Here is a 27,388-nt window from a genome sequence, read left to right on the forward strand (position 1 = left end):
ATATATTAGTGACATCCCTCAAACACTATCTTGTCTCACAATTAGGTCACTTTCCTGCCAAGAAGACCCCTGCTGCATGTTCATTGTGAGCGTGCTAACAGTTCATAATGCTGAATGGTTTGGGATAAATTAAGCAAATGAATACTCAAGGAAAAAGAAAAGCACTGTATTGATTTGTTGTCTAGACATAAATGTATCTGCTAACATATTGCGGACATTATTCAAAGCCAGTGCTGGCTGGAGTAAGTAGAGCTCAGTTTTTCTGCTAGGGAGAGGAAAGCACTGAGGACAATATAGCTTATTAAATAAGTGTAATAAATTAGATGCTAATAATTAAACTAATTCTCATTAACACTTTCAATCGTATGCGTGTCAGGAGAGAAACAGTAATTTTGCCAGTTATTACTTCATTGGCTGGAAAAAGTTACATGCATTACATTTCATGAAATATTCAGAACATTATTTTAGATATGATTTACATAAAATTTATAAATTCTGCATTTGACCGGAATGCTATTTCAATAATAGCGAGATGATTCACTTTATTTGATTAAAAAAATGAAAATGGCTATTTGAAGCTTTGGAACTCTGCTTAATTTTTCATAGAGATAAGGGGAAAAGATAACTGCTTACAGAAATAACAAACCATAATAAACTGTACTTTTAACATCTTGAGTTCAAGTACTGGTCAACTTGATCTAAAGTGCTATAAGGCAGTATTTTTTTTTTTAATGAACTTAGCTGATCTGAAACATCTGTTTCTCACCCTCCCTTTTCCTGCTCTCTCCCTGCCACCCCACTCTCCCCTGAACTTCAAAAATAATTAATAAAAATTATTCTGCCTTCATATTTTGTTAACCCTCGTTCTGCTAGGGTTAGAACGCGTGCAGCAAAGGCGCTTGCGGAAGGACCCAAAAGGTCACTGCGTCGCCCACTGCTCTGACAGTTAATTTCACCACAATGTGTGGTTAAGTGTTTTTTGGTGAGTTTTTTTATTGTTTTTTTTTTTAAATATTTTTGCAGTAGCGGCATTTTTTTTTTCTTGCAACAGCTATTCAAGGTGAGTTCCTGTGCGCAACATGCTGTTAAAATAACCCCATAAGCCCGTGGTTAATGTTACATAGGACAAACACTTCTGAAGAAAGAAAAACGGCTTCCTTACATTTAGGAACCCCACCTGTCCAGCCTGCTGACCAGCGTCGGGGCAGACAAGTTGGACAAACTCTTTCAGAGTCTCCTGAGGATGATAGCGGATTGCTGGGTGTGAGAAGTATGGCCCAGGCTGTTGAATAATGGGTGATGTTGGAAAATGAAGAGTCGATGGTGTTGCATGTGGACTTGCTAAAGGAAAGAAAACAAAGACGTTATATAGAGTAGAGTTTTGCCTTCGGAAAATAAAACAGTTTAAATCTACTGTAGTTTTAGTCTTTTTAAACGTACGGTATCGTTTATACATCTGATCTTCACGATTGATATATTAGACCACATTGTGTCCTACACTCACTTCATCTAGGTCCTGAAAATAAATGGAGCCAGACAYTTTAAAGGCTTTTCTGTGTTTTTAGTGGACGTATATAAAGGAACCCACAGTTCTTGGTGAAAGTGACAACTATTCATCACCTTAAGAGCAGTCCTAATGAATCAGGCAATAAAAAAATGTATTTAGGAGATTAGGGTTAAGTTCCTTGACATTTCATTTAACTTGGATTTGCACATATGAATCTGTTTTTATATTGTGCTATAAATGGTTGATAATTTAAAGATGCTCAAGCACTTCTTGGTTTGGGTTTTTTTTCACCTTAGTTTAGGAACATTTATTTTAAGTAACGTGTTTTTAGTTAATGAACATGCACAAAGTGGCAAGATTGTTTTGAAAATTACATTCACATTTCTCCAGAATAACGTTAGGTGCAACTCTTCAACAAGCCTCCAGCTCACATTCAGGGATGATGTTTAAGTTTGGTGTATTTATAGACCAACAAACCCACGGTGAAAAAGCTAGCAGGAGGATGTGCAGTGAAGGTGTAATGTAGCCAAGCCCGCTGGCGATGACAGATTTTACCCTCAGTTGATTTCAACAGAACTGTACAAGTGCAACTGAAGACAAAATTACGCTGTCCTATGTTACGTGACACCTTTGTCCCGTTCCTTGGCATTCAAGTTATATTGGGTTGGACCTTTGCTAGCAAATAGTTGTTTCCACTGTTAGTTGTCACMACGAGGTAGCAATTGCCGCCATTTGTAGTGCTGTGAATTCTCCCTTTTCCCTTTAAAATGCAAATTCACTCTTTCTCTASAGGGGCCAGTTGATCTGGTTGAGCATAAGCTCATCTTCATACCGTAGTTCATCTCTCACCAAAAAGGGATCGTTCTATCCCCACTGTTCCCTTGCATGCTACTCCAATGATCCCTCAGGGGTGTCTACGTGCATACGCTACATTTGTACACTACACRTAACTGATTAAATACAGGGTATGCAAGGCAGGTGGTATCCTACAGAAAGTCATGTGTTGGTTTTGGAGTAAGTGAAATATATGAGTGCAAAAGAAAGCCACAGGCACTTTTGGAAAAATTGGAGAGATGCAGAAAAGTTAGCCAAAATCAAACAAGAATGAGCACTCATTTAACAGGGAATGTTATCAAAAAGCCTCAATTACGCAAAAGCTAAAATCTGTGTCTTAGTCTTGCTCATTGCCAGTTTAATAATATGACACTTTATTAATGATTTTTTTGGGGGAAGCATTATTAMACCATTAACAAACTCAAAGCCTGAAGACATGGATAAAACATGTACCACAGGGACAGCAGCAAGCAAAGCTACTGCATYATCCTGTGAACATTCATTAAGGGTTGACTGGGCAGCATTTATATGTACTTCTGTTTCCATGACTCCGTATGAACGATTGCTTTGACACCACCACCAAAAAGAGCTCCACTCCTGACYGGGATGCTCTGGAGAACTGGCAACAGCACCGTGAAAAGCACTGTGAAAAAGAGCTATCACCAATCCAGTCACCATGCTACACAGGACACCATTTCAAGGTGACAGCTATTGCATGGTAGCAATTCTTAGTCACTGCTGATATGGGATGAATATGAAGCTCTCGCCCTTGCAGTGAAAAGCCCCGCTGTACCACCAACAACCCCATGAGTCCTCCCAGTCTGCTCCCCTTAGTACTGTGTAAAATATTCACAACAGAAAGAGAAACACATACTACATGTGGGGAGTGGACTGCATCTCATGCAACAGGGAAACGCYGCTAAAAGAAAGCATAGGGATGAAGAAGCAAAAGGTAGCGTACAACCTTCAACTATCTATGGTCCAAGTAGATGTGGATTCAGTGATATCCTTTTGACAGCATGAGCTATACCTACACTGCAATAGCAAGATAGTATGGGATGTGGACTCAACTGGAAAAAAAGGATCTTCCCGCAGCTATTCTAGCTCTGCAGGGCTGCACTGGAGAAAAGCAAGCATGAAGAAGCATATCCTACGGTCCATTCATACGGGAATGTTTACAGTTACTCCATGGCCAAGCAAATACCTGTGAGCCTAGCCTGTTTACCCTCTCTGCACATCTGTGCTTATCTCTTTCTTTCTTTATTATTTATTTATTTATTTATTTATTTTACAAATGTAGGGAATTATTGCTTATTCATTTTCAGAGAGTCTTGTTCAGACTTTGCATCTTAAATTACTGTATATTTGAAAACTCTTCTGATACAGAACCCAAATCAAAATGAAAGAAACGAAGATTGTTTTCCTGTCCCCGGCCTCCTGAGAGAGGCTGTATCTCCAAAGCGTGCTATTAAAGGTAGAAATAATGTGGGATTCATCTTAGCAAATGGGGTGCCTATCATGAGGCTAATCTGAGTTAGTTATCTGGGAATCAATGGAGAGCTACTAAATAGAACTGATGGAGTCTAGGGAGCCATTCATCTCATGCAAAAATAGACCACCACATTTGGGTAGATGAATCACCCCTTCGACTTCATCGACAATATTGACCGCTCACCAATGCATACGAAGGGATCCCACAGTTACTAGCTCAGGCRGAGATACCTCCAGTGTAAGTAAGCACCTGCCCTTAGTCAGATGATTTCCACTGACGTGTCAGCCTCTGCTCTCACTTACACCACCCCTGTATCCGTGTAGCTTCATTAATGCCACTTATGTCATAACTAATTTACATGTATGAATGTATCACTACCTTCTCCCTGAATTAACAGCAATTTTAGAGCTTGTCAAAATATTTTGCCAAGAATGTTTATTCAATAAAAACTGGTGGTACGAATTTTGATGACTGTGAAAAAATTTTCATCAGGATACAACGTTTCTATTCTTTCAATGATATAAAATGCATTTTTCCTCTCTTTTCTCTTTTGTTCCTTTATGTCTTCTTTTCTATTTCCCCCCTTGGCTTGTATGCTGAATGAAAGATGAAGGCTGAAGATAAAAGTGAGAAAAGAAACTTTCTGTGGAAAACAATGAATTAAGTAAAAAATAYATTGGGATTTTTTAAACATTTATTATCAAAGTTTCATTTTAGCACTAGCTCTGTTACCACTATTTGAAATTGTTATGTCAGTGCACTRTCCTATGTACACATCTGGGAACAAATTCATTCCCTTTCTTCCTCTGGGTGGAAAAAAAGACAGAAATGTAGCAAGGAATAAAAAACTGCAGCCCGAGAACATGTGGCAATTCAAAACTAGGCCGGAGACCTCACTGCATGTAGCTCTTCCAAGGTATGTGTCTATATAGAAGTTGGATTGCTATATCAAAGACGTGTTATGGCTATCAGAGATATTTATAGGCTTGTAAGCGCAGGGTCATTCTCTGTTGCCTTTGACCTCCTCAGCATGTCAGAAGAGAAAACAAATTGGAAAGCATTTGTCAGTGATCTTCCCAAGGAGAGGGTTTTGCGTGAGAGAGCAGAGAAAAATGGATGCAGAAACGATACAGAATAATTCAGGAGGAAGGGCTCGTGCTGCGAGGAGGAGAGAGGGCTCCTTCCCTGAGCCCTGGCTGGCTCCTCGGCAGAGCCTCCAAGGGCTCCTGCCCATCACGAGAAAGACTGGAGGAAGGAAGCAAGACCGTCGTCAGTCCTCGGTCTGTGCCGTATACTGGCACGAAGGATTTCATTTTCTCAGAGGAGATGGATTAGCATAACAAATAAGGAATGGTATAAAGATCTCCAAAAGGTTTGTTTTTGCAGCCTCTCCCTGGGAAATATCAAACTTCTCACGTGGCAATAGGAAGGGCTGTTTGGTAAGAAGAAGATATTACTATTAAACTGATGAACATTACAAGTGTGCATGCCATTTACTAGAGAGAGTGAATTAAGTGCTAAAGCCGAAGAACTGCCAGCCCAGACAGACCATTAGCCTGATAGCTATGTTGTTGCCACTAACTCCAGTGGATATAAAAACAGCCTTTCTGATGATGCAGGTGCCCAGAGACCTCACTCAGCAAACAAGATCTAGGTGCAGAGTGCAACCGTGTTTCCAAATGCAGGAATCCTCACCAACATTTTCAATCAATTAAAGGATGTGAGCTAGCGTAGACTTCAAATTCCGGTTGCTATTTCCCCCTGCTTCTCCTGAAGTATTCCACAAAAATTCACATTTCCCTCTTGTTTCCTGTTGTTTGAACCGTATCACCTAACTCTTCATAAGGCAATTCCATATAATTCTTTTCAGCCTCTCTTTATTTTCCCTTGAGCACAAATTTAGCCAGGTATTCAGCTTTGTAAGCTGGACAGGATTTTAATTGCCTCTTTTCTATAAACCATCATATAGATTCACCCATGTTGGTCAGGGACTTAGATTCCTTTCATTGTAATTGTGGCTTTTGGCATCAACGTTTTAGATTGGTTCCTAATTCTGTGGGAGGATCCCAAGAAATGTAAGCAGTAAAGCAATGCCAACAGTAAAACCTTATCTGCTTTCAGGTGTGGCATGCTTTTAACTAACTTTACAAAAACACCACCGCAGCGTGAACCAGCATGGCTTCATCTTTTAGATGCAACTATTAATCAGTGATAATCAAGTGGTAACAAGCAAAATTCCCAAATCTTCTTCTTACCCTAATAATGATACTTTGCAAGTCACAAACCTGAAACTTATTAACAAGATTCACAAGAAGTTAATGACTGCATGTAAAATCCTCATTTCCAGAGAACTTTTTTTTATCTGTCTAATCTTTCTGAAAACCCTCTACCCAAACAAATTAGATTGGTTCAAGTGACAGACCACTTAACCACTTCTTAACGGCAGCATCACCTCTGTGTTACAGTAAAAGCACACTTGCCTCTAAAAGTGACCAGTGACCATGGGCAAATCACCTCAGTCACGATTTTCAAAAGTCTGTAATAAAAAGGATAAAGTCATTGCTTCTGAAAACCATGCCTAGAGTGATGTAAGTTTTTCTGTGTATAAGAAGGGGCTACGACTACCTATATGCTTCTGTTGGGATATTACAAGCCTCAGTCAGTGACTGTAAATTCTTTGAGATCTTCAAATGGAAGATAAAACAGAGATCTTTGTCTATTATTTATTTACTTATTGACTTATTATTTATGTATCCCTAAGCAGCTCCATGCTGCCAAACCATTTTTCTCCTGGCATCTTTCAGCCTATGACATTTATACTTTATTACTGACCTCACTAAATGATATAAATTTTAAGTTCTACCACCTATGAAAAAACATGTATTTCAAAGTCAGAACTTCATTTCTACCTGCTGTAGGTATGGAAGAGTTGGACTATCTGGTGTTATTAAATCTGTTATTTGTGGAGGGAGGGGCTGGAGGCAGGAATTATCCTTCTATCTCAAGGCAGGCATAAATATTTCAAAGCACACATGATCCTAGTTCCATTGAAGCTCATCTGAAACATCCCAGACTTTTTATTGAAAATGAGATGATAATGTATGGTGGCCTGCAACAGATATACCAGCATTTTAAAACTACTGCTGTTGGGCCAAGTAATTATGCAGTACAGCTGTTGCAAGCTCTACTGGATTTTTTAGTGTTTTAGGGGTTCGTACTGTTGTGCGGCGTAGAAGAAAGAGGGTTTTTCAGAATGCTGAGTTGAACTGTCTGATTATGAAGCCCAGTGTTGTCTTTTCCCTTCTTGATTTGTAGTAGCCAATACCAAACTAAATTACTAATAAAATAAGTCGTACTCAYTGATTAGATTAGCACTTCGCAGGTGTTGGGCAAACGAGTAAGAGATAAAATTGTAAATTGTATTGAATTGTATGATCAGATAATAAAGAATCAGTTAATTTGAAGCAGGTTATGGTTTTCTGCAGATATACAGGATCCTTTCCCAGGCCCTTCTCCTTGAAAAAAGGAGTTGTTCTACTGAAAGCCCCTGGGATGCCTTCTCCCAGGGAGCACTCCCTGCTGTGCTAAGGGGACTTTGTGATCACACCTGCAGGGCTCAGACAGATTTCTCCACCAGCACAGCCCAACATACTGATCCATCTACCTTCCATCAACTCTTCCAAAAAGCCTGGCCAGCCCCTTCAAGACCAGATGATTGGATGAAACTTCTTTCTTCATAATGTTGTTTGAAGTCTTTGAAAGGGTCATTTTGCGTTCCTCTTCTCCCACCCAGGCAAGGACTATCATCGCCCTGCACTCTCCGCCTGTTCAAGGAAGTAGTGGTCTGGGCAATCAAAACCACGGTTCCTTTACAGGCACAAGGGCTTGTCCATCAGAGCAGACTGACGGAGCATTGGCTTCACTAGGGCACGACACTCAGATAGCTCCTGTATCAAGTGATAATTAAGTTTACTAATAGCTCATTAAACATTGATCAATCTTCCTAGAAATAGTAACGTTATAGTCATAATGAAACAGGATCATATTTATCAGCTTGTTTTTGAGGCCTTTATAATTGGCTACATTACAATTAAGAAAGTATTTTTTAAAAAGTCATTTCCCTGGAAATGTTATGGAACAGTTTGTTCTGCTAGATATTTCCACTTCAGGCGTCTAAGCTGTGTTAACTCCCTGCGTGCTGTAAGCTTTCTTCTAGCATTAAACTGGTGCAAGTGCCAGTTCAAATTATGCAAGATGTATCCCACCCTTTGTACCCCAAAGGTACTTATTCTCAAAATTGACCATATTAGAGTACTAATTGGCTAAGCCACCATGCTGGCTGATGTGAAATGCTTTCAAACACCATGAAACAGCTGTGTTTATCGGAAATATGAAGAGTGACTTTTTAATAAGGAGATCTGGCAATAATCCAAATTTGTTGAAAGGAACTTACACTTCTGTGTATAATACAATACAAGAGGTAAAGAATAGAAGCCTAAAACAATAGCTTTAAGCCCACAGATTTTTGTGATGAAAGYGGTTACCCAAACAAGAAAAAAATAATTAAGAAACTTGGGCTGGGATTTGCAGAGGTCCTGAGAGAATTCATTAACTGCTTTTGAATTTCAATGGGAGTTGTGTCCCTGTAACTCTTTCAAAGATTTCTGAAAGTCCCCATTTTTCTTACTGCCCATTAAGAATAGACTCTAAGGTGATAAATGTAGAGCAATCTCTACATCTGTCTCATTCAGGGTAGCAAGGACTTGCCTCCACTTAAATACTGAGCTGCTGACGATAGGACTGATCAGTCCTAGGACCAGCTCTTTAGGAAGGGGATTCAGATCAGCAGGAAACCTAAGCATTGCTTAAGTCCCATAATGATGCAAAGTGGCCTTCTAGTAACATGTCTATCAGGTCCATGGATGAGCTAAATTCAAACTGATATTGTCTCTGCATTCCCATTCTCATTGACAACACTGTGAAATCATGATGAAATGAGAACAAAAATAGGCCTTACCTTCTCAGTACGGGTAAGATTTAGATACCACTGACATTTACTTCCCCATTATATAGGCAAACATAGATGAAACATTCAAAATATAATATAAACAGCTGACCAGTGGAAGAGATATACAAATACCCTAAATATGATGGATGGAGGATCTGTTCCTGCTCATGGACATCAAGGAGAAGAACTGAATTGCAGAATGTTCCTCTCTCAGCTCCTGAAGTCAAGTGCAGGTGGGCTGCTAAGCACTGCTGAGAAAACAGATCCATGGTATCTCCAAGTTGGGGCTGGCTGTCATCCCCTCTTTACTGCTCTTTGGAGCACAGTGGTATAAATGACCTGGACCCTTTGTTCAGAAGTACCTTTGTGTAGGAGAGATTTTGCAGTAGGAAGTGGGAGGCAGAAGAACCTTTTTTACCAGGGCTCATGGAGCCCCTGGCAAAGGGAAATATGCTTAAAACTATGTTTGGGCACAGGGTTTATTGGTATACTCTGGATTCTGACTATCCAAGGCTGCATTTGAAAATCTGTAGAGCCAAACTCAGTGCTGGTTCCAGATTCTGGCATAGGCAGGGGGCCAGTTAAGTTAGCTGTTTTGAGCAGATTGTTTTAAAACACAGCAAAATTCTTCTACCTTTGAGAGATCAAAATACTATAGAACTAATTAAAAAGGTACAGAAATAAAAGTCATCCCAATGCAAAGCATTCCTCCCTTCCAAAACCATAGCTGGAGGTCAAAAAAGAATCATTTAACCTGTTTGTAGAATTCCTATTTCACATCAAATGCTGGCAACTTTTGCATATTATTATTGTTTTTAATGCACATGATGTATTCCTATATATGAGATAACAACTACTGCTAGGAGAATATATCATGTCTTTCTTATAATGAAATGCAGTTGATAAGTTTACAATAGAAATGTAAATTCTCTTAAAACCCACAACCTTTATGTGTGTGATGATATAATTCTGCTTTGATACTAAAAAGGGCATGGTAATGGAATCTGTGACTTTGGAGTGATATATTGCTGTTAAGTTAATAGGACTCCACATTCCCATTTCTAATATCAGTGTTTTTTTCCCCTTTCATTCTGTAGATGGTAAGCTGATACTACATAAACATTGTTAAAGCTATAGTTCCACGCTACAGTAATTCACTTAACTTTAACATGATTTATGGTTCTGTCAATAGAGGAGGTTGAAAATCCAGAGCTCTCATGCTTAAACATGGGTTCCATATTTAAAGTAATAATGTGCTTTTTGTGTGTGTTAGAAGCTAGAAGAATTTAGCATAAAGCAGAGATAAAAATATTATAGTTCACTGCACTGTTTAAAGCATATAGTTTAACTTCATGGATACATCAGAGAGAGCAAAGAAACTGCACGCGTAATCACTAAAAGCATGGGTAAAACACCTTGGTCCTACAGCACTATTTTTTTTATGTTATTTTTTAGGGATGTATGAAATCCTATTAGTATTTTTAACACCTCCTTTTTTTTTTTTATTCTTTTGCTCAGTTAGATCAGCTCCTTTTGTCAGGATGAGTTTAAATGTAGGTCCACTCTGTTAATCACCCCCCGTTCTTCTTTCTGGCACTTACCCTCCAGGCATTTTGCCTCTTTAGGAGATTAAGCGACCAAGTCATCTTGTTGCTCTAACATGTCCTCACTGGAGCAACATATTAACACAATTCCTCTGCAAAAGAGCCCTCTTTAGAAGTTTGCTGCAGGGATGACAAATTAACCCAGCATGGTGTCCCACACATCTATCTCAGTACAAATTATTAGTGTAATAGAGCTTTTAGTTATGCATTTATCTAGTAATTATTGAACGGTTATACAAAACGAAGCTGAGCAATCATGGCCCTTTATGAGGCAATCTCAGTGGGTGGCCTTACAGTTAATTTAGGATAGGACTGTCTAAGCAGTTCGCTCGCACACAAATTAGCTGAACAGGCTGCTCCTTTAAATATTTCCTATGTCACAGGGTAACTCTTTACAATACAACAAAGGTAGAGTTTTAATTACACGGTTCCTGACTTTTGTTTAGCTGAAGCTTTAACCATTCGCAAGCCTTTCTCTCTGTCCTCCCCTGCCTGGGACATGGGAGTAAAGGGAAGTTTGGGTAGGGTATGTAATAACTACTAAACCCTGACCTTGAGGCCATCTGTTAGGAAAGTTGGTATTTTTTGAAAGTGAATGAAGGGAGAAAATCAAAATCTTCATCTACATGGTCAGCTAAAACCAGGTAAGTTCTCCCCGTACTCTGACACTCAGCTGGAGCACTGCTTTGCACCGTCGCTGGATTAGCCAATCTGTTGGTCAGCATGACGCTATTTTCAGTTTCTACTCAACTGTCATACGCTTTCTTACCGTTACGGTGTGGCTTCTCTCCTCTTTTGGCTGTCTTACATTAGCATACCTACATTTGGGATGTCTGTACTGTAATGAACTTCCACTGCTTTGTTTCGGTCAAAATTCTACGGAAAGTAGAAGGTTAGATTAGTCTGGAAGCTGACAACTTTGAGTGGCAGCCAGTGCTAGTTGCATGTTACAGGTTTTTACAAAATGTCCTTTCACATTGTGTGGCTCTGAAGTGAGTTAGCAGAAATTATCACATTTATTCATTTCAAGTTAGCTGACAGGACAGCTAACAGACACTGATATTTTGGCGATCCTGTAGAGAGCAGAGAAGGGCACAGTTTCTTCCCAGGCATGTGACAAAGTGTCTGCCTTTTTGGAACTAATGGAGGGTGCCACGCTGCTGAGTTTCCCTGGTAGGCCTGTACTGATAAAAGTCTCAATGGAAATGCTTGTTATGGAGAGAAATAACAAAACGAGAACCACTCCACTGATTGACTTTCATCCCTTCCTCTCTTTCTGTTCACCTGCCACTTCCTTGGGTTCTTCCCTTTGTGCTGTATGTCTTGTTTCTTGTAATTGTGTTTCTCCTTCATTTATCTTCCTAATGTATCATCTCATTCTTATTATTTTTTCTTCTTTCCTTGCCTTGTCGTGCTGCTCTTTGCCTTGTGGGATCTACGCTGTCATACTCTGTGGAAATGCATGAGTGCTCTACAGCACAAGCTGCTGTGTATCCCAGGTTTACAAAATTGTGGTCAATTTAACGTTTCAGCCAGCTCCAGATATAAAGTCACTAGAGTGTAAGTAGCAATACATGGAAACCTGAAACCACTTATGTGAATATTGCTGTCGCCAATAGTATTTAAATCCTTCACTGTCTGGTAAAAAGTTTAAGCAGGTTAATGCCAGGGAAACTTTGAAAGATGCCAGCAATACAGGACGGAAACACTGACCACCAAATAATGTCTTGCAGGTAACAAAAGTGTGCTGCTTAGGAGATAGAGATCTACCTGCTTGAATTTTCAATGTTTTGAAATACATTCTAAAACTGATAGTGGTGCTAAAGCCACCCTATAGGTGATCARTTTACCATCTGCCAGACACTGAATCCTAACCACACTGGTCCAGAGAAGACATATGGTGCATTCATAGAGTCATGCCCAAAAAMCTGCCATCATCAAGTGAGGCTCCATGAATCACTTTGCTAGCTTATCACCAAAGAAACTTGGATCTTGCCACCATCTGTTGGAACTACTGAGGAGTCACTGAAGCATTGGCATCCATGCGCCAGCACTCACTGCACATCTGGTCCTTTGGTCAGCCAGCTCAGATCCTCTCTGCTGGCTACTGCCCAGCTGGGCTGAGTACTGGCAGCAGCACCAATGCAGACGGAAAACTAGYGCACAGCCTTCCACAACACAGTACAGTACAGCCAATTTCATGAGAACAGAGGTTTTCCAGCCAGGTTCATTGAATGGAGCACCTCATAACAGAGAAATCCTCTTACAGATCTACTCCTCCTCCAAGCAAGTTTTGTTCCCAAAATAATTCATTATGAGTATCACTGGGAAGGGCCCTGCATATCTTGGGATATCCCCAGCAAAAGAACTGCACTGTGCTCTAAGGAATGTTTGGAAGAGTTTGAAGGATTCAAGAGTACTCCTGAGAAGTTACAAATCACTGCATGTCATTGACAACACCTGCCATGAATAGTCTACAGCCTTTTCTCTGCTGTCTTTTTTGATCATGCCCTACAAATGTGTCTCATATACATATCCAAATGATCAGTCTGCACACAGGAACATCAAAAGGAGAATGGACCTTCCTGAATTGTTTAGTTGGCTCAGGGGCTTACTCTGATTGTGACCTACTTACTCATGACTTTCCTCTTGCTGAAATTTCTCTGCAGAATGAGAAGTAAACCCTGCTCTCTCTTTTTCTGAAGACCACTCAGGATGACCTGTCATAAGCCATTTATATATTGCATATGTATCCAAAGAGAATGCAACATATGTGTGTACTATATTATACCTATCATCTTCACAAAAAGGTACAACTTCCAGTAACTACTGGCAGATATGAGTTGCTTGAAGGTTCTGTCCTCTTATATGATTGCATTACACACCTCATGCACCTGAAAAGCTTCTCTTTCTGCTTATTGTCCTAAAGTACACTGGAGGGAATAGAATAAAGAACAAAATGGGATTTGCAGAAAATAATCCATCTCAGTATATTACCCTTTACTAATAGAATGATTGCTGTAGAATAAAAACAAACACAGCCAATGTGTTGTGAAAGAAGAATATTGAAGAGGAATGCCCAMAAAAGAACAACAGATGAAATTTGGAACAAGATTTTTCCAGGACGATGACACTTAAGGAACTATGGATGCATCCAGAGGATTTTCCTGAAAGTCTGTAACACTGTCTGTGAACAAGCATAAAATAGAAGACACTTTGAAATGATGTTGCAGAAAAACAAATTTTGCTCAACCTATTAGGAGCTATGGTGAATAGAAACTGTGATACTTTCCTATGGAGCTAGTAAAGACACCTCCTTCCAAACAAACAAAATTTGTGAACTGGAGTCATTGTATTGCTCTTTCGAATTCTGCCAGGTTTTGGATGTTCTTCTCACATATCCCCACGTGCACAGAAGAAGTCTTGTGAAAACAGACTGTAGATGAGATTTAAACAAGACCTAACTAGTGATACATTTCCTTTCCAAACCACACAAAAATTAAAAATGTAAAGGTTCTAAATAGGGGCATAAAAAGGCACTTTATGATCTTAAAAAATACGCGTAAGGTAAAACATAACAAAATACAGAAAAGTTCTATTAACTAATTGATCAACAATTCCAATCTAAAAGGTTGAACTTCTAAAAGATAGGAAATCAGTCAGCTGATGTGCACTGAATATGATGTTAATGGAACATTCATATTATTCACACTTACATCATCAATTATCAAGGCTTTTAAAAGAAGAAATGATATATTTGCCAGATAGCACAGATCCGAATCTCAAGGGAGTTTAGATAGCTGCACAGAACTTAGATCTCGAAATTCCTTTTGAGGATCTAGGCACTTGTCTCTCAGGTAGTAAATAATTTTTATGGGATTAACCACAACAAATCAAACTACATTAGGAAGGTTTAACAAAGCACAAAGAACCATGAAGCACAATTCTGACCTCATATCAACTTAAGGTTGGTGCAATTCCACCACTTTAGGCTAAACAACTGGCACTGTGCAGAGGGGTTACTCCTAGTTTATGTTGCCCTCAGTAAGACCACACTAATGCCAACAGACATTTCAAAATGATTTCTAGTATGAATTGCTAATATGTCTTTTCATGCTTCACCATTCGACAAAGCTCTTCTAAATGAAGTAAATCTCTTCTAAATGAAGTAAAATTTCATAGCAGAAAGAAACATGTCACAACCATTCATTCTTATTTTTCTATCTTCAAAATGAAGGTTTGCAAGATGAGTCATTCGTGTATATTACTATGCCCAAGTGTGTTCCTTTTCAAGCGTGAACTGAGCATTGTATTCTGTTTTCTAGGTTAATGCAGATGTATCTTTCTTACAAATTTATAAGCACATCAAGACCCAGAGGACATCTCTTTTACTTGGAAGGTTGGTCAGAAGAGTACTGTGAAGAAAACCAACAAAGTACTGCAGGAACCAACTTCAAAGGAGTCCACTAACAAGGTGGGTCTTCAACGCACTGACACCAACAACACAAAGGCTAAATGACTCGCAGAGGCAAAGCAGTAGTGTTGAAAGATAGGCATGGTTCAGAAGTGAATGATGGGTCCCTATCTCAAGCAGTTAAACTGGATCTATGGTATATATTGATACAAGCAGAAACACAACACTATACCCTGTCCCTTTCCCCACCCTCTTCAAATAAAAACCCCAAGCCCCCAGAAACCAACATTTCCCCCTTAGGAAATGTTGAATTGTCATCAGGAGTTTTAACAACCAGCCCAAACTAGCAAAACCAAACACAGTTCTTGACAACGAGAACCTCCAGGGTACGAGCTTTCGAAGCAAAGCCTCTCACTGGGTGGGTCACACGTGGTGACTACTTTCCGTGGAAAGCCGTTGGGACACAGGGTGCTGCGGCTAACGCTCACGCTGCCTGGGGGCTCCTGGGTAAGGCCTCACCTCTGGGTCCTGTAATGACAGGTCGATGGTGCTGTGTGAAAGCCGTTCCAAGGGAGGAGGTCTGCGAAGGCGAGGGACTGCTGAAACCAGACTTCTCTGACTTCTTTAATGTAGTTGGCGATGGCATTCCTGGCAAGAATGATTGATAAGTGCAATTTAATAATGCTAGGTCATGGAACGACAGCCTATGCATTGTGAAAGTGGGTGCAGAAGCAGCTAGATAAACTTAAAGGACAAATGAAATTGAATACAACAGTGAGCTGAAAGCTCACTTTTATTTATGGTCTTTCTTGAGGAAGAAGTGGCCATGGTTTGCTCTGAGCAACGAGTACTAAAACGCAGCCATATTTTTCTTTTAAATCTGAAATATGGATAAGATGCAGCTTATTATTGCTACTGAAACCTACTCTGCTTTATTTTTAGAAATCTGTAATAGCTGGAGCATTTGGATTTTTACAGGCTTTTTATGAGTTCTGTCTTTCACTCACTGGTTTAGTAGATTATTGCAAATGGATCTTTTAAATGTGCTGCAAGACTCAAGGCACAACTAGAGAATGAAGTTTTCTGAGTTCATATTCTGCATTTCCTTACTCTGACTTCAAAGGTATTTGAAAGTAATATATTTATGTGGTTCCCTTTTACTTTCAAATTTTTTTAAAAGGTGAATGGTATTTATGTCTTTATATTAGAAGCCACACTGGCATTTTTTCAGAGTTGTTATTATGCCCTTGAACTATATCAAAGGCTTCCAATGAAAATCCTAGTTGCCACTGGGTGAAACCTCTCCCATGGACAGGCAGAAATGGTGCAATGCTAATATGACCATTATTATACTCTGCAGGAGTAACTCCTGTTGATATTGTATCAAGCCTGTGGTTCATTCAGCTTCTATGTTGTACCAAAGAAATTAGTGGAAAGAATGTATTGCAATGGGCTCTTAAAATCCAAGCTTTCGTGCATATGGTTTATGCTTGGATAAAAGAATATTGCAGCATACAGATAAAGGATATGTGTGTGACTGTATTATTATCTATAGTTTTATAGATGTTGAAGCATATGGATGTTCTGATTAGCTGTACATACCTCTGAAAATACACCATTTTCAGTATATACAATACATCAGACATTTTGCATATCTGTAGAGATACAGCAAAACAAAGGTGCAGGATTTTGAGGTTTCAGGTGAAAAAGCAAAACCTCAGATAATGTTGGAAGTTGAACTTCCACTAGCAAGGTCAGTCAACCTTATTTCCAGCTATTTTAAAGAATTTAATTGCTAAAAAATGGAAGAGAAAGGCCTGGACATTATTATCTCTGGACAATATTATTAACATTATATTTAATAACACTACTTTTATAGTCCCTGGGATGTTGACTGCAATATGCAGCAGCCTTCTTGTACTTTATACACTGCACTGCTGGGGTCTTAATGGTTTCAGTGAGGTTTTGCAGTTTATATTCAGAAAGTTAAATAAAGTAAGGGAGTGGTTAGAGTTCCAGTGCTGTAGTTATAACTTTCTGTCTTGAAACTGTTTGCTACAAGGGTCTTCTGTTGTGGTGGTTGGTGCTTCACAGCAAGAAAAGTTACATACGTTATTTTTTTTAAATAAAAATTTAGAACTGGCAAACTATTGTGCAAGAGCAATGATGGGTTGTTTTTTTCATATTGCTTTTAAAGACTTTGGGGTAGGAACAAAAGCAAACGAGTTGGTTCAGACTGGTGGTGAAGAAAGAAGGAGGCTGAACTGAGGCATCGGAAGGAAATGGCCCAACGCAGCCCGCTGACCGGCTGCTCAAATGGCATGGTGGGCTGTAACTTCGATTCGTGTTTGAGTGTCCAAATTCATCACAAGGACACTCAAAAGAAGTAACGGTGCTGTTGACCCAGACGCCTTTCTGATGGAGGAACGCGGGTGGTAGCCACCAAACGAGCGTCACCGCCAGCTCAAACACAAAGTCAAGGGTCAAGGGAGGGTAGAGGCTCTCCTCCGCTGGCAGCAAGGCCGTGAGCACCTCTCTCCTGCGATGGCCTGTGCAAGGGGCTAAGCGTGCCTCCAGGGCAGGTTTTAGCGGACTCCATCCCTCTGAACGCAGAGCATCAGGGACAGAGCAAGCCACCGTTCATGCGCAGGGACGACGGCAGTCGAACAGGCCTGTCTACGACCTGCTCCATCTGCGGCGTCGTGCAGCAGCTCGCACGGAAGCGCAAGGCCCCCGTGCAGGGCCAGGGTGCACAGCCCATGCGCAGAGCCAGGAAGGCTGCGTGCGCGGTGACGGTGCCCCGCGTGCAAGGAACGGGGCTGTGCAAGGAATAAGGACACGACGGCTACGCACGCTGCGGTGCCACTGGCTCTCAAATGCAGGGCCTGGCTTGCCTGCTTTTCCCCTTATCCCCTGGCCGCATCCCTACTTCAGGGTTACGGGAAAGATAATACAACTTCTGAGAGGGGGGATAAGCTATTATTTTACCCCTGTGCTTTAAAAAACTGCTCGACTGATCTAAACCATGGTTTGGGGAAGGGGTGGAGAGAACAGTGCAATATAGTTTAAAGCTGCAGCAAGTTCTGTGATTGCGTCCAGAACGCTGAAACTTGAGGAGCTTCAACAAAAAAGCTGAATGACCTTGAACTGTGGCAGTGCTGAGCAGTGTCATTCTCACACGGGGATGGGTTTTATAGGGCTGAGACAGCCGTCGTAATGTGCAAAGGGAGATTCGAATGTAACCCTGTGCTGTGAAATAGTGAACAGAAAGAAAACTTGAAGCCTGGCTAACTGGTTCCTATTTTTTTTGTATTTATTTATTATCATCATTATGATTGCCATTACTATTACTACTGCTGTTATTTTTATTTCAGTGTGTTTTGAAATGTCTTAGTTTTGAAACAGTCTAGCTCTACCATGTTTTTATTTTGTTTGAGGTTTGTAATGACACATTTTATCGTGAGTGATCACATCCATCAGATCTCAAGAAAAAAATGGCTGCTTCTTAGTTCAGAAGAATATGCAAACAGGAGCTTAATTACTTCACTTAATATTGACCAAGAGAAAGAATAAGACGAGCTTGCCAGCTCATTTCCAAAGCATGTTTTGTCCTTTAAGAGGGAAGGGTATGACAGAAAGTTAGGCAGTGCAAAGCAATTAGCATCATTCACATATTATGGTGCGCTAGCATGGTGCTCTAGCAGCAAAATTCAAACATTCTTTGAATGGGTTAATAAAAGAAGAAATACAGTCTGCATGCAAGAAAAAGGTTTCCAAGAACAAGCCAAAATATGTCCCATTCTTCTAAATTTATCACAGCCATGTCACATTATCCTTGAGACTGCCAGGAATGTCAATTTTTTTGCAATTTAAAAAAAATATCTCATTTAGCACCATATGTTTGGTTAATGTGCCTGATATATCCTGCGTATTCTTTAGTCCATCCCTTTCTAATACTCATTTTCATTTTTTTCCCCCTTGCTAAGCCATATGTTGCAACGCTGGCCACTCTATTGAAGCTCCTTTCGGGAGACGAAAGCGAAAGCAAGGGACCTCGGGTTTAATCACCCAGGAAAATTTAAATCTGATCCTACAACTCGCACCCGGAGGTAAGCAACCTCAGCACTCCAGTTAGCACGGCAGGTGCCCGGAGCCCGTGAAAATCAGGCCACCTCTCCGACAGCAGGTTGTACATAACGACTCCGAGGCACGAGCGAAGATGGATGACTAAATATGGAATTAGGTGGGTAATTGCTGGCACCCATGCTGGAGACTCTGGGCCAGTTTTAAAGGTCTTCTGTTTCATACCTAATGAGTTTTATCGCGTTTAGTGGTCCCCAGGCCTCAGCTTCCCCTCCTGCGTTGCTCAGGGATGCAGGAAATTAAAAAGTTAAAGCTGAGGCTCGCGCGGGTAGAGCCGCTGCCTCGCACGGCTTTCCTCGGCATCGCTCCCCGGAGCCGGCGAGCGCTGGGGGCCGCTGCCCCGACGGCGGCACCTCGCTCGGCCCCGCGGAAGGGCTGGCGCCGGCTCAGCAGGACACCGGCGAGCCCCAGCTCGCCTCCGCGTCCTCGCCGGAGCAGGGCAGCCACAAATTACGATCTCCCCGCGCGGCCTCAGCTGCGCTGGCCGGTGGCGAGGGCCGGGAGCCAAGGATCCTCCCCGTTCCCTGCCTCCTTCCATCCATCTGCTCCGAGCAAGGAATGAGCCCCAGCAGCCAGAACGCAGCGGCTGGGCAGCCCAGGTGGGGTTTAAAAGTGCTTCTTGCTCTTCTGGGGGCAGGACTGTCGTCCAAGTCCCAGTCACACCTGGCATTTTTAGGAAACACGGGTTTCGTAATTCGGGCCCGACTCTCTTCTGAATGCTATTTGGAGTGTAACGGGAGAAAATCAGACTTAGTCTGTTTTCATCAGATGGCAGCTTTTAACTACAGGATAAATGGGAAAGTTAATTGCTAAATAAAAAGGAAAATAAAGGGATTTTGTAGCATAAAACACAGATGGAAGTCTGAGTGGGTGTGTTACTTTAACTTACTGTACTTGTGTTCATGTGATAGCATAAATACATATATGCCAAACATATATGGTCTTAGCCTGCTCCTGTTAACATGAATCAGAGTTTTTTCACTGGACAGAGGGAGCCAGACCAAAGACCATGATGGTGCTAAATGGAACAAGATGTATATTCTCATATTTTTTTCCAAAAGGAAATATTAATTTGACATTGGTTTTCCAGTTGAAAAGAATTTTAATTGCGGTACACAATAAGCAGAAAATTCAGACAACAATAATCTTGAAACTGTTAGCAGCATTATATTTCTATCAAGGAATCTGTGTGCCTTTTCAACATTAAAGCTTTCTGAATTTTCATTAATTTGGCATTTCCCTAAACACACAAGTTATTATTTTGTTCATTCCACATCATGCATCACACCCTTCTGCTCAATGCATAATGCAAGCGTAAATGGGATCCTTGTCCTTGAGAGACTCTGGTCACTGGAGCCATTGTACGGATGTTGAAGTCCCGCAGTAAGACTTTCCAAAACTCTGCACTTCGCAAACCTCCAGCCCAAGTTTAATCAAGGAATTCACAGGAATATGTCATGCTCCTCATCTTCTAAGGGGCACTGGAGCATTGGGATGTTTTTAGTTCCTCTACCTCCTAATGCTTGCCAGTACTAGAAATGCACCACATAATAGTCCTCCTTGAGTACAGCTAAAGATCTTCAAATTTGCATGTATGAGGCTGATATTTATTTAAATGGACCAGAGAATGATGTGTGAAAATTGAATGCACAAAATCCTTCCCAGAACAAATAAATATCTATTAACCTACTTTCCATACACCTACGCGCCTTACTGACAGTGGCACTGAAATTAGGATTAACTTCGATGAGGTGAATGGAGGCACAGCAGTGTAAGAGGAGAACAATTCCCTTTCTCTCCAGATCCGTATCTATGCCTATATATATCCATCCCATTTCACTCTTGGATCGCTAGCATTCTTCTGAGTGCACACATCTTAAACAATAACTCCATATCAAGTTAGTCACATCGGTAGTCCAGCTAATATTCGTCTCCAAAGACGACTTTTGGATAATTACCCCAATATTCCCAGTAGCTCTCTGTCACTAGAGTCTTGATGGAGGTTTCGTAACAAAAGCTATGAATGAAATATGGTTTGGCTCTTCATTCTCAAGGGACACTATAAAAAGGAATCAAGGAAGCTCAAATATTACCAGGGTGGACCATGACCACAACAACATGCAGAACAAATAGATGATGCAGAAAAACAAGTTGGCTACTGAAGAAAAAAACCCGATAAATAAAAAGGATTTTCAAGGAATTTTTGCTCTTCTGTGAAAATTATTCCAGCAATATCACTGAAATCAGTATCTTCAGAAGTGCTTATCAGCTGCTTCTTTTCTGGGGAAGTCTTAAGTTGTCCTCTAAGTTTCTTGAAATTTGGATGGCTACAGTGCTGTCAATCAGACTAACTCTGTTATACGTGTTGCTGAGCAAACTTTATCTGTCATCAGCTGAGCTATGACCACACTAACTGCTATCCACTAGTTTCTCTCTTTGTTGTTCCAGGATACCCAAAATACAACACACATGGAAATTCACTGCTCTTAAAGAGGTGCTCTTTATTTTCTACGTTTCGAATGTACTTGGGATGCCTTCGCTCCCCTGGTCACATTCAGAGTTACCAAGATCAATGATTGACTGCCTGCCAWTGAGCACCTCGCTTCCCAACGCAAAATCCAGCTTAATGAACAGTGACTTTACAGAGGTAAAATGAAAGCTCCCCATCTATCCACTTATCAAACTGCTGCATATGCATCACCAGCACACACAACCGGCTGCCTCAGAACTCGACATCTGAGAGATCATCGGGAAAACAGAGCTAATCTATCAGTCCCCATCAACATCGTACCATAGGTGACTGCCAGATACTTAAGAAGCTATCCAAAAGCAATGTCACAACTCTTTTTCAAGACACTACAAAAGAAATGATCCAAATAAAATAAAGCAAATGCACGTACAAGTAAATGAGCCAAAGAACTTAATAAAAAGAGATTGATTAAAATGAGGACCAGAATGTTCAAAAGGACTAAGAGAGAAAGGTGCCAAAGGCGCATTAAATGCATTCAATGGCTTTAGGTTTTAAACGCTTTTGGACTTCTCAGCAACTTTTAGCCAAAAATGATAATTCAAGTAAGAATCAGAATTATGACTCCACTTAAGATAAAGAGGGTTGAAATTTCTACTTTGTAAATGAGTACTGCCCCCTTTACGAAGGAGAAGTATCAGCTTACACCAACAGAAAATCTTGTCTACAGAACTGTAAAACTGAGGGATACAATGAGCATCATTAGTTTAAAACCCTACCCCACTGATGTCTGCCTCTATTTTTCTGGTGTGGTGTTGCCACAGAATATGATATCTGTTTGGAGCTATGTGCACAGCATCATCTGGATTGGTTTAGCTCTCGTAAGTCAGCCTTCCTTCTCGCTTTGCTGCCAAGCGGTTCTCTCAATCACTAATAAACTCGTACTCAACATATTACCAATTTCCTCATAATATAATTGCATGGGAATTTTATATTTGAAAACTTTAATGAGAAGTGTAATACATAGCAAGATAACAGTTAAATTTTCTCTCTGATTTAATGTTCGTTTCAGTATCATTTTGCATTGTACCAATATATAATCAGAATAAAAAATGTCTTCTAATGATGTCTTTAAACATCTAATCATTTAAAATTCATGATTACGTTTGTTTCTTTGCAAATATTATTTGAGAGTTTTTCAGTATACTTGGCAGATTAGGTATAGCAGCAGGGACAAACTGCAGCCATCCATAGGAGAATATACCTTTATGTGGGTGCTTTGGGGATGGAACATCTATAGCTGTAAGGCAAAAAATGCCATCATAAATTTGGATGGCATTTACAAAGCCCTCTAAAAAGTCTTTGCATATGATTATAGCTGAGGTATGATATTTTTGCAAGTAAAAGACCCAGAATAGATTTATGTTTCAACTATATCTTCCTGAGATGCATATGGATGCTAAATTGCAAGTGATACTAAAGGGAATTTTAGTAACTGAAGAGGATGGAGTCAAATTTTCTATTTTTTTAAATTGTCTCAAAAATCATTTGCTCATTATTTGTATGCCATCAAAAATTCACTGGCTATCCAGGCTACATATAACAATGACGGCTACTAAATGCCAAAGCCATGAGATGGAGATGGGTAAATATGCAGATTTTTTAGACCTGTGACCTCAGTTATTGCATGATAATGTTTTTAAATGACTTTTATGATGACAAGACTAAGTTTGGTGTTAATTTTGGTTTTGAAGACTTAATCGGTATACACAGCCATTGAACGTATGTTTTAATTAATAAAAGAGCTGTAGACAGGATTGAAAATAACTCAGGTAATTTAACATGTGCTGTGAAGTCACATGACTTCTGCACAATTTGAGGTGAAGAGTTTATACATTATTCCAAAGAATGAAAGAAAGAGTTGCAAACTGAACTCATGTGCAGTGTAGCGAAGCAAAATGGATTTATAATTTGACAGGTCGAGTGTACTCACGGAACTGTTATGTATTGCTATCCAGTGGTTCTTGGTATTTTTACCAGATGACTACCTAGGCTTGACAGTCACAGGACTGAACAAGTCATCTCATTTCTACATAACACAAAAAATAATTTGTTGCTGACCTACAGCTGCTGTGCTCTTTTACTGGAGAGTGTCCATTCCCAGTTGTGCGCTGGAATGACACTGGAACAGCCACTGGGGCGCTGCCGGGGAAGACTTGGCACCTCCCAGCCAGCAAAAGCGTACACTGCCTTCCCACAGATCAGTCCCCAGGTAGGTGATATCAGAGAGGGGAGACCAGYCTCATTTTTTGGCATTCCCAATGGCTTTAAGATTCTGGGAGGAACCAAGAATCCTCCTGGAAAAACCCAATGTTCCCCTTGCAGAGTAAGCAGAGCACAGCAGTTTGGCTTCGGCTCCGTTTCCAAAGGAGATGCATATGATCACACAGCCTTCAGGTCTGCTTTCGTGACCTGCCCAACAMCTCTCTAATCGGACAATTTAAAACACATGTGACAGAGGTAGAGGCCTCACAGGGAAAAGTCTCTACACGCTTCATGAAAACAGGCATGGGAAGAGCAGAGATACCATGTAAGCTCTCGCCTTACTAGACACCGGAGAACCCACACAAGAGACACACCAGACACCTGGTTCATCCCCCCCACCAACCCCAAATGTCTAGGCACCGAGAACAAGAGCATTGGCATTGTTTGAATAAGCACACCCACCATGTAGTGCTCCGCGGTGGTCGGGGTTTCTTAGATATCCTAATTTTATAAAAGAAAGTAAAAGAAGAAAAAAGAAACAAGGTGAGAGAGAACACTATCATATTTTGTAGCAAGCAGGATACTGTGTGAAATCTTGGCCCAGTGAAGTGATAAAGGGGAAGCTTTCAGTTTGCTTAAGGGAAAACTTATGGCAAATGGCAAAATTACCAAAATACCACATTGCAGAAAATGGGTGCATTTAGGTTCAATTAAGCTGTAAAAATGAAAACGGCACTTTAGCTTACAAAAATGAAGGGAGAGAGGGAGCTATCAGAAGTAACTTTACCAGGTTTGTATGCATGAGAATGCTGCTTCACTGGACCAAGAAAGCTACAGTATGGGACAGGCTTTTTCTTTCATTAGACACTTTGCTACATAGCTTTGTAGAACCTCAGAAACTGCCGCTCTGGCATTATGAAATATGCCTACATAACTTGATCTTATGATCTTAGGAACACAGAAAAATAGCCATGCCAAATCAGATTAAAAGGGTCCACCTAGCCCAGGATCCTCTCTCTGACCGTGGTTACTAATGGATGCCTAGAAAGGAGTAGAAGACTAGGGAAAGCATACAGCGATAATTCTCGGGAATACTCTCCCAGCCTCCAATGATTTGTGACTTCTAAGACAAAGTTGGTATCATGGTATCGAAGATACTCTAATTCAAATGTACAGATTTACCCCCCTCTTTTGGATTTGTACCCCAATGAGGTTTCCACTAGTCACATAAAAAGGTTTCACAGTTTGGTGCTGGCAAGTCCAATGTTCTTGCCACTAACTCTGCATGAGCCAACAGCTTTCAAGCCCAATGACGCTACGTGTATAAGAGCATCCAACACTTTTTCCTATATAAAGAAAGTGACGTTTGTGCTGAGGTGCTCTAAGTGTATATACTTTGGGAGGTTTTTTTTTTTTTTAAGCAAGAATCTGGCTGCAAATTGATATTAACATTTTTCAGTATATGTGTAAAACACATGTTTCAGAAGAATAGAAGAGAGAAACTGTCACTCACTGGGAAGCTTTAGAGCTATCTGGCTCCCTGGGAAACTGCATGCAACTATTCTGGTGTCCAAGGGTTTGACCAGTGAGTTTCCTCTTCCTGCAAAGAATGAATGCAGAAGTAATAGAGAGTCTGAGGGGGTATTTTTTAGCAAATGGCTAAAGATACTCCTATTCTGCAGGTAGGAAGCAGGTGGTGGTAGAAGAAAGAGGGCGGGAAAGGAGAAACGCCTGCCTTCCCCTCCCAGCAGGGCACTAAGCCGGGAGAGTCTCGCCCGCGCGCGGCTCGGTCCTGCGACCCAGCGCCAGGACGTTCTGCTCTGGTTATCCGGGGTCCCGCTGCGGCTCCCTGTCGCGACGGAGCAGGGCTCGCCGGCACGCCGTGCGCCAAGCTTAACACACGGGGCATATCCTCAGTACCGTCGTTACGAGCTACGTAGAAAAATCCCATAGGCTTAGACAGGACAAGTGACTTCTTAAACATCATGCTTATCTTACTATTCACCTTCCAGGGGAGTTTTCTGAAGTTTTAATTCTCTAATTGAATTGGTACCTACATGACATTGTTAATTCATTTATAAAAGGACGCAGTAGAGGTAGGGGTCTATAAAAAAAGCTTATCCTTTCATTTTTGATGGCATATTGACTTTATAAGAGTCAAAAGGCACAACTGATGTATTAGGGAGTCCCTATAACTTTATTTAAAGCAAAAATTAGAAAGTGATTGAAAAGTTTTATAGAGGAGAGCAGAAATATAATTTTAAGCCTCTTTAAATTGCCTGAACTGTGAAATCAAGTAATGAACACTAGAAAAGGTTCTGTCAGCTGGAATCAAAGCTTAGGCTAGTCAGCGTTTTCTTCCCAAACCTTATTACGGCAAAGATTTTTCATCTCTGCACTCTGTTCATCCCAGCAAATAAACCACCTTGACCTCCACCTGTTACTTGGTGAAGTCTGCTGTCATCTTTGACTCAACCCTATTTTTTCCCTTCAAAGCCCCCTGCACCACTGAGAAGGTGGGACGATACAGCTGTGCACTGATTCAAGGGGATACCAGTTCGTAACCAGACAGCATTTCACAGGACAAATTACAAGCAACAGAGGAGGAAAAAAATGTAGTGCCAATGAATACTGGAAGGGGGCAACATTTTTCATCAATTTAACAATGAGATTTTCATAGAAAGAAGTTTTTTTTTGTGTGTGTGATGTTATGAACTAGCATTTAAGGCAAGAAATATTTTGCTTCTGCCATAACAATGCACCTACTTTACCGGCACGTATGAAGAACTGAAGGCACATCATCCCGTTAGAGCATAATGAAAGCGATTTGTGTTTCTTTGATATTGCATAAGCTGAATGCATTAACTATTTCAAAGAGGTGCTGCTCCAAACGTGTGTAGTTTTCTAGACTTAGAAACAAGTCATGGCTATATAATATAACATTGCTAAATAAAAAATATATATATTATGGAACACAGAACAGCAAGATATGTCACGAGGAAAACTGTATAGCCATAGTAGTCATTTCTTCAAATATATCATCATGACAAAACCATGTAAGAAGCTTTCTAATACAAAGACATATCAGAAAAAGCCATTTCATATAAAGTTGAACTTCTCTGGGTGATTAATGCTACGTTCAACAAAGGAGACAGTGTCTGTCTAATTACATTAAATACTTATCTTCTAGGGATTGGCAGGGTGTTTCTGCTCAATGTCACTTTTCATGACAATGTAATGATAGATCCGTTTACTTACCAGTGCCATTAGCAAAAATTGTACTGTTTTCTCAACTGCCCTCATATCACAAAAATATTTGATTAACACACTGTAGCTTATCTAATACTCTAAGCAACATATTCTGCATAGTTTTCTCTCTATTAAAAGAACAAGATTACAGCTTGTAAAATTTTTATTGCACTCACACAAAAATAAATGAATAACGTGCGATATACTTGGAGTAGCTTTCCAGTTAACAAAACAGGTTTATGTAATCTATAATTTTAACTTAGAATGAGATTTTGGGGGGAAACAAGCAAACAAGCAAGCAAAGTAGGTACTGTGGTGCACTACTTCCCATCCAGTCTTTTGTTCTTATTTCCTTTTCATTCCAGCACATCTTTTGAAACTTTTAGTAACTTAGGAAAAAAGAAA

At 40.4% G+C, this 27,388-nt stretch overlaps 1 protein-coding gene across 6 annotated transcripts in view; it reads right to left on the reverse strand.

Moving 5' to 3' along the window:
- The window catches only part of NFIA (nuclear factor I A), a 247,455-nt gene that overhangs the window by 25,430 nt on the left and 194,637 nt on the right, over nucleotides 1-27,388 (reverse strand). Inside the window, exons 7-10 of one of the 6 annotated variants that reach the window (XM_026074471.1) lie at nucleotides 25,248-25,334; nucleotides 24,197-24,235; nucleotides 15,379-15,507; nucleotides 1,178-1,341 (exon numbers count right to left, since the gene is read on the reverse strand). In XM_026074471.1, the coding sequence (XP_025930256.1) occupies nucleotides 1,178-1,341; nucleotides 15,379-15,507; nucleotides 24,197-24,235; nucleotides 25,248-25,334 (419 nt within the window). Of the gene's footprint in view, nucleotides 1-1,162; nucleotides 1,342-15,378; nucleotides 15,508-24,196; nucleotides 24,236-25,247; nucleotides 25,335-27,388 lie in introns of all 6 variants that reach the window. The other 5 variants (XM_026074470.1, XM_026074472.1, XM_026074473.1 and 2 more) reach the window with 5 other exon arrangements.

This window comes from Apteryx rowi, unplaced genomic scaffold (assembly GCF_003343035.1).
Source record: "Apteryx rowi isolate R43461 unplaced genomic scaffold, aptRow1 scaffold_39, whole genome shotgun sequence".
In the NCBI taxonomy this organism is placed as follows: Eukaryota; Metazoa; Chordata; class Aves; order Apterygiformes; family Apterygidae; genus Apteryx; species Apteryx rowi.